This window comes from Bactrocera dorsalis, chromosome 2 (assembly GCF_023373825.1).
Source record: "Bactrocera dorsalis isolate Fly_Bdor chromosome 2, ASM2337382v1, whole genome shotgun sequence".
Classification (NCBI taxonomy): Eukaryota; Metazoa; Arthropoda; class Insecta; order Diptera; family Tephritidae; genus Bactrocera; species Bactrocera dorsalis.
In genome coordinates, this window is record NC_064304.1 from 80160119 (window position 1) to 80170665 (window position 10547).

The 10547-nt window shown below is 39.7% G+C and overlaps 2 protein-coding genes across 5 annotated transcripts; one reads left to right on the plus strand and one right to left on the minus strand.

The window, feature by feature from the left end:
* Positions 1-208: 208 nt before the first annotated feature.
* On the minus strand, positions 209-982 carry LOC105226633 (protein UXT). Its single transcript, XM_011205610.4, has 2 exons — positions 617-982; positions 209-566 (listed from the first exon to the last, which is right to left on the minus strand). The coding sequence occupies exons 1-2, from the start codon at positions 804-806 to the stop codon at positions 313-315; spliced, it is 444 nt and encodes a 147-aa protein (XP_011203912.2). The 5' UTR covers positions 807-982; the 3' UTR covers positions 209-312.
* A 3782-nt stretch (positions 983-4764) lies between these two features.
* LOC105226632 (uncharacterized) lies at positions 4765-5677 on the plus strand. 4 transcript variants are annotated; one of them, XM_029550359.2, is made up of 3 exons: positions 4765-4936; positions 4991-5268; positions 5496-5677. In XM_029550359.2, exons 1-3 carry the CDS (start codon positions 4862-4864, stop codon positions 5515-5517), a joined length of 375 nt encoding a protein of 124 aa, XP_029406219.2. In that variant the 5' UTR covers positions 4765-4861; the 3' UTR covers positions 5518-5677. The 4 variants fall into 4 exon arrangements, with proteins under 4 accessions (XP_029406219.2, XP_011203910.2, XP_011203911.2 ...); XM_011205608.4 differs by having other exon boundaries at positions 4991-5237; XM_011205609.4 differs by having other exon boundaries at positions 4991-5207.
* The last annotated feature ends 4870 nt before the right edge of the window (positions 5678-10547 follow it).

Genomic DNA, 10547 nt, shown 5'->3' on the forward strand with positions numbered 1-10547 from the left:
ATAATTTAACGTGTACATTTCGAAGCTCCCTCAACCACCAGAGGCAACTTCCATATCCTAATATACAAATGATGTCAGGCATTGTAATCGAAGGCATGTGTTCGAAAGTAGAGATATCTCTTCGACCTTCCTCTCTCCCCCACTAATTTCACAGTGATCACAATTCCCTCGCTTCTTCACTGCTGGGAGTATATACATACATATGGCATACAATATTTTAAAACAAAAAACGTTTTATTTTTATACATAAAATTATATTCACTTAATCTGATAAAACGCTTATTTACAAATTACGAACATCTTAAACGCCTCTTAATCTTGTTTGTTTGAGTAGAAGTTTTCTTGTTCAGCAATGCACATCAACGCAAGTTTTATATCGGACCGTTTTTTCACACTTTCTTCACGCAGAACATTACATTCATTTGTAAGCACCTTTACTTTAAATTCAAGAAATTTTAATGCCTCCTCCAAGGTGAATTCCACAAAATAACCCTTTCCTACATCAACCAAGACAGAGTTGGAGGGGTTATCCACTTTAGCCTCCATGAACATATTGCCTCCAATATCTACGAATTAAATAAGCTATTAGAAAACTAAATACAATTCACTTACTTACCCATTTGTGTTTTGAAGGAACCATCCGAGTTTTCATTTAGCGCCTCTAATGTATTTTTGAGTTGCACATATTCCATGATTTCACCGTTGTAGTTATTTATATGGTGCTCTAGTTGTTTCAGATCTTCCTTTAGAAATTCATTAACAAAAATTTCTAAATTTTTAGAAGTAAATAGCGACATTTTTGACATCTCACAACAGAAATCGAGGACTTTTCGAGCCAGTAGAGATGATAAAAGAGAAGCTGCTGGATAAACTTTAGAGGAAACGATATCTTTGTTTGATTATAATTATGGAGTGAATATTGACAGAAACAATATAACTTAAATTTCTACTTAAACTTATAGAATTAATCAAAAGAAACAAAGTATAAAATAGGTTTTTTACTATGAAATTCTTTCAAAGAAATCCGCTTAAATATGAAAATATAGATATTGTAATCTTCCCATTGAGAGTATCGATTATTGGTATAAAAGTCTGTACATCTTTGGCAATGAAGAAGCAGCTGTTGGTAAACAGAGAACGTAAGTCGGTTAGTTACGATATTTGATAATCAACACTGAAACAAAATGAAACACTACAGGGTGACATGACTATTTGATTGGCATAGATATTTAAAATAATAGCCGTTGTAATATACGAAATGCAAATTAAATTCTATACATATTGCAGTTAAATAATCCGGTATCAATGTCATAAAACTGTTGACTCGAATAATTTCAATATACTGGTGTATGCAGTTAAACCAATGAGGATCACGGTTGAAAATAGTTGTAATTTACGGTGTATTAATTTATGATCAGGAAATTTTAAGGACCAAACAGGTACTTACGTAAAAGTGGTTTTTCTCTTTGCGGTAACTTAGGAAGCACTATTCAACTTTACACACATATCTTACTAACATATCTAGCCCGTTTGGTCGTGCTTCGTCTAAGCGTACATGAAATAATAATTAACAAAATCATAAAAATGTTTTTATTTTGTTCATTGTAATTTATAGGTTTGGTAAATGTACACGCATATTAGTTATAAACTTCAATATGCCTAGCTATAATTCTGATAAAAAAAGGTTCAATGAAATTGATTAAATAGTCCGTATTAAAAACTTTAATATGACTAATTTATATGTAAATCTTGGTTGGGTATATAAATATTTTCCTCAATTTGCCATTGGTAAAAATCAAATATTCGCGCAAGTGAAAAATATTAACAAATTCGAGCAAGTTGCTCATATTGTCTAAGTATTTCATAATACAACGACATCAAATTCCACGAAGTCAAGTGCGTTCGTTCCAAACTCTGAGCTCTGGGGCCCTATTCTGTATCTCGATTCGTAAATGTTTTCTATTCGAAATTCGGGTCTACTTTATAATTATGCGAATAACGAATATTTTACCCGAAAATTGAGTTGAAAATCCGAAAATCGAGTTTCAGAATATACAAAATCCAAATTCGAGTACATTTTTTTTTTTCAAATCGAGTTACAGAATAGGTCTCATGCTCTTTTTTGGATAGCCGACCTCCGACTCAAATGTAATGATTGCATAAATCGCGGCGATGATTTGCAACATTGAGTTTGAAGCTGGCTGAGCAGGAAACGGAAGTCTTGCTCAAAAGCACAAGGAAGGTGGACGAAAGGGAATCGGTCACCATAGGGGAGTGCGAAATTACTTCGCAGCCGCGGCTGAAGTATTTGGGAGTAATTTTGGACTTAAAATTAAATATAAAGAACACTTGGCTTTTATTCCCGGCCAAGCAAACAAAATATATATATAATGCTCTATCGAGAATGATGGCCAATAGAGTCTGCGTGCGTCACAGCCGGCGATTTTTAATAGCAAAAGCAATAAGTTGCGTCATATTGTACGCAGCACCAAAATGGTACTGGCGTTGGACAAAAAATCATATGCAATGTCCAACGCAAAGTGCTAAAGTAGGCCAGCATGCCGCCTATTGACATCCGGGGGGACGAATTCGAGCGATTTTACCAGCTATCTGAGTCTACAAGGCGGAAAAACAGAAAGAAAGTATGGGTTCCAAATTAATCATTACGTCAATCCGTATTGTTCGACGTGTGCAGAGTGCATAGGAGACTATGAACACGTATTTTAGTGCCCCCGATTTTAAACATAAGGGAAAGCTAAGGTCTACACTTGGCGGTAGTGTAACGGTGGTATGACAATTAAGTAATAAGACTGATTCCATAAAAACCGTATATTTGAAAATTATTCTACAACTCTGCCATCCCCTTCAAAGTAGTCCCCTTGGGCAGCTATACAGCGATTCCAGCGCGTTTTCCATGCTTCGTAACATTTCTGGAACGCTTCGACTGGGATGTCCGCGAGTACCCTCGTAACGGCCGCCTGGATGTCCGTAATCGACTCATTTGACCACCGATTTTGTTTTGGGAAACAAAAAAGGTCATAGGGTAACATATCAGGCGAATAAGGCGGCTGTTGCAACACGGCGATCCCTTCAGAGGCCAAATACTGAGACACGCTGAGGGCGGTGTGGCACGGCGCGTTGTCGTGATGAAGGATCCAGTTACGAGCGATGTCTGGGCGCACTCTGTTGACCCGTTTTCGTAATCTTTCGAGTACTTGTCAATAATGGACTTGCTTCACAGTTTTGCCCGGTGGAACGAATTCTTTGTGGACGATTCCACGGCTATCAAAAAAGGCAATAATCATCGTTTTCACCTTCGACTTGCTCATGCGAGTTTTTTTCGGGCGGGGGGCGCGCGGAGACAACCATTGTGAGCTTTGGCGAAACCTAGGCACGACTAAGAGCACTATCACCATACACTCTTACAATTTTAGCGTACGTTTCCCAAGCTGTTTCGCCCAATCTGGTGCAAAATTGTATCGCGACGCGTTGCTCTTGTTTTCGTATTTTCCATTTTCGTGACGACCACTACAAACACACGTCTACTCTACTTGACGCAGCTGGCGAACTAAACAAGCTAGAGCTATGGTTCATATATCAAAGGAGAGGGGAGGGATGCCGGAAAAAGAGAAACGAAATTTCAAGGGCACAGGTTACCACAAGCACAGCAATAAAATCAGTCTCAATACTTAATTGACAAACCTCGTATGTATGTATGTACATCCGGCTTTTGATGCTTCCTCATACTATAAAAAAGCCGACATTGTCGCGAGATATCGATACATACATACATTTGTACGCAGGAGTTGTGTCAACTTCAAGATAATGCACCAATATGTATGCGAGCTCATAAGTCAGTTTGTCGGCAAAGTTGTCATTTTTTGTCAGAACTAAATTTTTTGCTTTGCCAAGTCTTCGCGCGAACTTGCCTTTATTTACAGAGGTGTTTCAAGGGAGTAGTTTAATCCTATTATTCTAATGCTTAATTTATCTTGAGAAATACCGATTTCTTAGAGCTTATTAACAAGCCAAAGAGCTAGATGTACAATGCGTGATGTACATGAAAAACATTTTGAGTAGAGAATATAGGAAACATGTAATTTACAGGCTTGCTTTAATCTAATTTTGGTCTTACGACTACGAGCAGCTAAAAAAAATTTTTGATTTCTTAAAAATTTACATGCACTTTATAAAATCAAGCTTTAATAAGTATCCCACTTTTTTCTTTGAATTTCCTTCCTACTTGTATACAAAGCATTGAGCGTGATTCAATTATATAAGGTTGCGTCGATTACCCAAAAGTAACAATTAGTAGCAATAGTTTTAATTCATAATGTTAGAATCAACTATTTTGTTTTATTTTTATAATTTCAAAATATATTTTTCAAACATTCCGGTCAATAAAAATATGTCTTTTGAGTGATAACTGAATACGAATAGATACACCTGTCTATAATTAATCATGGCAATGAGTTTTGGAAGGAAGCTGTCTAATTAAGCAGATTTTAGCTAAAAATCGCCTTTAATAACGACGATTAGGCATGAAGCAGTTAAAGTTAAAAAATCATATGCTCAATAATAAATAGTACTACCGGATAATTTCCGCTCGAAAAAGCATTACACATTTTGCTGGAATTTTTTCAAGTAATCATATAAATTGGCAAATTATCATCATGAATTGAACGAAAGTGTCGAAGTTGTTTGGCACGCCAGCTGAAACTAAAACATATCACAACTTAAAATTGACGCCATTTCCAGCATGCAATGCTGCAGCACATATAAAATGGAGAGTAACTGTTGGGATGACTTTAGTTTTCATTTCTTCTACTAACAAATTTATAACTCATATTTTTCATTCAAAATGGTATTCTTCAGGCAAAATATTGTGTGGCTTAGTTTAGTGACACTACTGATAGCCTTTCATGTGGAAGCTGATGTAAGTTAACAATGTACTCGAAAGGAAGTTTTACGGTTAATACTCGTCTTACAGTACGACAATACACCACAACCATCCGAAGAAGACAATTCATCCTCAGAAGCAACCATTGAGGATTCAAACGAATCGCGTAACAAGCGATCTATAGAAGCTACAAATGTCGATAATAACAACAAGGGAGGGGATGGAAAGTCAATGGCAAGGGCTGGTATACCAGGATTACCTGATCCCACGACAATACTCAAAGTCGCAGAAATCTTACAAGCTTTGGGTGAGAAAGTTGTACCGATTCTTGTTGAAGGTAATTCTGTGGCAAACCTTGTAGCGGAAAGGTTAGACAAAAACTATGCATTCTTAAAAGATTTAAAATCAGAAATAGATTCTTTGACATATCAAACGAAGTCAATGTAGTAATAAGAACCATTTTATAAACCAGTACAATTTATTTTCAATATTTAATTAATAAAACCTTATACTATACTGAACTATTTGATTATATTGACAATGGCTTCCATGATTTTGCTGTTACTCTAACTTGCTTATGTATATTTATTTACAGCTATTGGATAATGACATTCTAGACCGGCATATTGCTTAATTAGTGATATATATGAGAGTAACAATATAAGATTAGAAAAGAAAACATTGAGTTTTAAAAATATTGAACTTTCGACTGCTGAGAAATGGAAATTGTAAATCGAAATTAAAAAAGTTTCATATAATGGAGGAAACGTAAAAGTATTTTTTATTGTGTTTTGCTAATTCCAATTGCAAAAATTGAGAATTTCACTTGCCTCGGGAGAGTATAAATAGTTTCTGTCTTAGCTAATTTTACCAACACGCAGCAAAGATTACCAATCTGCTGTCTTTTTATTATCAACAAGTATTTGCTTCAAAGTGGATTAAAAAAAAACATAAATCTTTACCAAATATTATATAAGTGAACAATATCATTTGACTGTGCCTTTTGTAGAAGACACCATTCTATGGGTCTGCCCTATAACAGTATTTGCCGCAGCTGCATGCCAGAAGAGAATAAGAAAACAGTTTTCCACTTTCTCTGTGAATATTCCAAACATAACGAACATAAGTAGTTCCATCGAAAGCACCAAATGGTATGATCGCAAAGATGTCACGAGATAACAAGTTTATAGAAGTCTGGCGATAGTGTTTCAAAATAGCGCCACAGTGGCACACTCACCTACCTACCTGCCTTATGGTAGCCATACAATTCCCACGACAGCCGGTTCTACGCACCGGAAAAGGGCTGTTTTTTCGGCGATATAACCCCGTTTGGATAAGTAAGTGTTAATCTGTGTTTGTCGTCAATGGAGCCATGCCTTGCAGCAGGGTTGCTCCGAATCCTCCTGACTCGTGCTGGCATTGAGTCCAACCCGGGCCCGGAGGAATTTTTCTGATCCGTTTGCGCAAAAAAGCTCCATCCAAACTCCACCTCGTTCAGGTGCGATACATGGAGCCATCTTAAGACCTGTTCAGGGCTTAAGACTCACAGGGAGTGGGCCACGAGTTACGTGGCCCCATGTTGCCTGCGCAATACTGCGACACTAGCCTCGACAGCTGTGCAATCTGCACATAGTTCGCGCGCCGCGCCGCCGCTCACTCCGAGTGGCCAACAGAGGACCTCGACGATCCCCAGGAGCTCAATTAGGCAACATAGCTCCCACTTTGACTTGTTGTTTGACCCGCGAACTTCAATTTAACTGCAACGGACTCCAGAGTAGAATCGAGCAGATAGTTGCACTTATGAATCGGGAACGCGTATCGATAGCTGCGGTCCAAGAAACCAAACCAGCTGCTTAGATCTCCTGAGTTGTGCCGGTTTCAACGTAATACGTAAAGATCGCGAGCGGGATAATGGTGGTGGCCTAGACTTCATATTGCACAACACCGTGCAGTATCGTCTAATCTATGAAGACATCGATCGCAGGGATACTACCCTAGAATGTCAGGGTAATGCTATCCGGTCAGGCGATGTCGAGCTCGAAATATTTTATATATACATACATTCTTCCAGTTACATGTTGCCTTACAGGATATCACCCGAATATAGACACGCTACTTCGTGATGAAAACCGTTTGGTACTAGGCGACTTTAACGCGCACCACGTTCTTTGGCGTTCCTGCCTGTCAGATGATCGTAGGGGAATGGAGCTGACGGAACAGATTGACGATTCAACATTCTGTACAATGAATGACGAACCCCGCACCAGAGTTATGGGCACCTGTAATAGCTCGCCTGATATTACCATTGCTAACGGTGGTCTGATAAATAGCATAACCTGGCGACCTACGCTAACTCTCGCATCTGACCATCTGTCCATAAATACATCGATCGGTCTCGATCGATCTCGGACAACCATACCTTCGTTAACTTTAACAAAGCTAACTGGGTCGGCTTCACAGAATTTACAGAGAGCACCTTCACAGCTCTACCCATTCCTTGTATGCGTTGGCGAACGTCGATTCCGCATGGTGATCGTAGCAGCTACCGCTCGCTTCATCCCGGCTGGAAGAATAGCGGAAATCCGCCCGAATTTCCCAACCTTACGCCATGCCGATCCCGGGGAACCCCAAATAAAGGATCTCAATTTGGAGATTCGGCGAATGGTAAACCAATACAAGCGGACAAAAAAAGGATAGCGCACTTGAAGTCCTGTAACCTCTTCACCCTCTCCACCGGTGTGAGTAAACTTTGGGCTACTGTCAAAGCTTTGTCTAATCCGAGGAGACATGATGACCGAGTTGAAATTCAATTCAATGGTCATGCTTCCTCGGACCCGAAGAAGAGCGCGAGCTATTTTAGCCGGCTGTTTACTGTACTTCAGTAGACAAAGCCAAGCGATGTGTTAACCGACGGCTGCGCAAAATGTCAAACGACTGCGCGCCAATTACTTTCACCGATGAGGAGGTTCAGAGTGTTGTCAACAAAACGAAATTGTCCAAATCCATTGGCTCTGATGGAATCAACATGATGATGCTAAATCATCTAGGCTCGACGGGGGTAAGCTACCCTACCAAGGTTCTCAACCTATCGCTGTGCAAATTCCCGATGTGTGGAAAATCGGAAAAGTGACCCACTACTGAAACCCGCCAACTAAGGGAATTACTATTGTCCCATAACTCTCCTCTCCGCAGTAGTGAATACACTTGAAGCCTTGCTACTTCCGACCTTCACTCACCACCTGAGCCTAGCCAACCACCAGCATAGATTCCGAAAAGTGCACAGCACCACCACAGCACTTAGCGTCATAAACGGCCAGATAGCTCGTGGCCTCAACCAGAAACCACCCTGTGAAAGAGCGAACCTCGTAACGTTGGACTTGTCAAAAGCTTTTGACACTTACAATCACACAACGCTACTGCAGAAATCGAAAAAACTACGCTCCCTCTAGGACTGAAGAGGTGGGCCATGAACTATCTGAGCGGTCGACAATCATCCGTACTAACATCTAAACTGAGAAGAATTAAACAAGGGATTCCGTAGGGTGGTGTCCTCTCGTCGCTACTGTTTAACTTATACATCTCGAAACTCGAACAGCCACCAGAGGGGGTTTCCATAACCTCGTACGCAGATGTGTTCGAAAGTAAACAACTACCTCTCCGACCTTTCTCGTTTCCTCACTGCACGGAACCTCACACTTTCCCCCACCAAATCCACAGCGACCATCTTTACGAACTGGTCGAAGAATTTAATATTGCAGTCGATGGCGTCAAAATTCCAACTGTCAATAACCCTAAGATTTTAGGTGTAACCTTTAATAGTCTATGCTCCTTCTCTCCCCATTCGAACGCGATTATCGCCAAGGTACAGAGCCGCAACCTCAAGTCGCTAGCCGGCAGCACATGAATAGACAAAGAAACGTTGTTGGCAACATACAAGGCAATCGGCCGGCCGGTCCTCAACTACACAGCACCAATATGGTCGCCTGGATGCAATGGTACACAGATGAGGAAACTCCAGACCTGTCAAAATACTTCCCTCCGGACCGCGACGGGATGCCTCTTGATGTCTCCCATCGAACACCTCCATAGTGAGACGTTTATGCTCCCAGTTAATGAGCATAATGAACTCCTCTCCAAGCAGTTCCTGCTGGGATGTTTTCGTAGAAATCATCCTTGCAGCCACCTGCTTGGAGCGGAACCGCCTCCTAAGAGCATCAAGAGGTCTTTCCTTGACTACATCGACGACGTCGTACAGTGCGCCGACCGGACTTCGGACGCAACTGACTTCCGACAAGTACTGACCGCCATTCACAGTGGAGCCATCAACTCCTTCATCGACTCCCTTCCCGTGAATGGCGTTCTTGAAGTCAAACCACCTCACATCGCAGACGAAGAGCTCGAGTTGCCGCGAGAAACGCGAGTGACCCTAGTGCAACTTCGTTCTGGATATTGTAGCAGGTAAAAGTCCTACTTATCCAGAATAGACCCTGACATACATGACACTGACCATCTCTTTGCATGCCCTGCCAACCCCACTCATCCAACACCCTCTAACCCCGTCGAAGCAGCACGATTCCTGGGCCTCCCGTTAGATGACGTCGACGACAGCACAGATAAACTTTGCAATCCTAACGGGGATTGATAAGCGTTAAAACAACAACAACAACGAAACACATGTGCGTTCGATCTGTATGAAATCGTTTCGCCATACACGACATATAGTACAAATCCATTTTGCGTTCATTCTTCAAACTGTGAATATGTGCGACAAGCAAGCGGAAAATTGTTCGTCCCCGATCTTTCCTATATTCCATACACGACATGTGTGCACACCGATCGTAAAATATCAAACATTTTCGCGAATATGGATTAGTATGCGCACAAACCCATTCACGAGTAAATCGTAAACGAACACATAGCGGTCGAACGCACATGTGTGTCGTGTATGTCCACTTTTAGGAAAATTTAGCAACTGTCCAGTTTGCTAATTTAAAAAATAGCATAGTTTATATTCCAATTGTGTTAAAATTCAAAATAATGCATAAATACAAATTTTTATTTCTAAAAATAAGCATTAAATTTAATATTGAAGTATTGAAGCATAAATATCAAACCTTATTTATTTTTAATATTTATTTGTCGAAAAAGTAGAATTCTACTTTTTCCCTTTTCCTCATATATTTTTTTATCCTCCTATAAAACATGTGCTACATCATTTCGAACAAATCTACCTTACGGTTTTTTGGGAGTGATATTTTATGATATCCATCGACCCCAGAATAATCCAACCCTAATGGCAATAAATATATCGAATGGTTGGCAATGGTTATTGCTTGTGGAAAAGCGGCGTTGCGATTTGTTTACTACTGGGTGTGTCAAAAATACCATAATTGTTTGATATACATTACAGGCACTTTGGCTGGAGTTTTGTTGATTTTATATAAAATAATAAGAGATTTATAAAGTTCACTATTTGCAGCTGGGTTTTACATATTTATTCTTATTTAATTTTCATATAAAATTAAAAAACTTTTCTATGAAGCTTGGCAGTATTAACGTTTCGATTATCAGAACGTTTTCGTTTCAGTAATTGCTCACATTGAAATTATCGAAACAAAACAAACTAGGAAATATGCTTATTTTATTT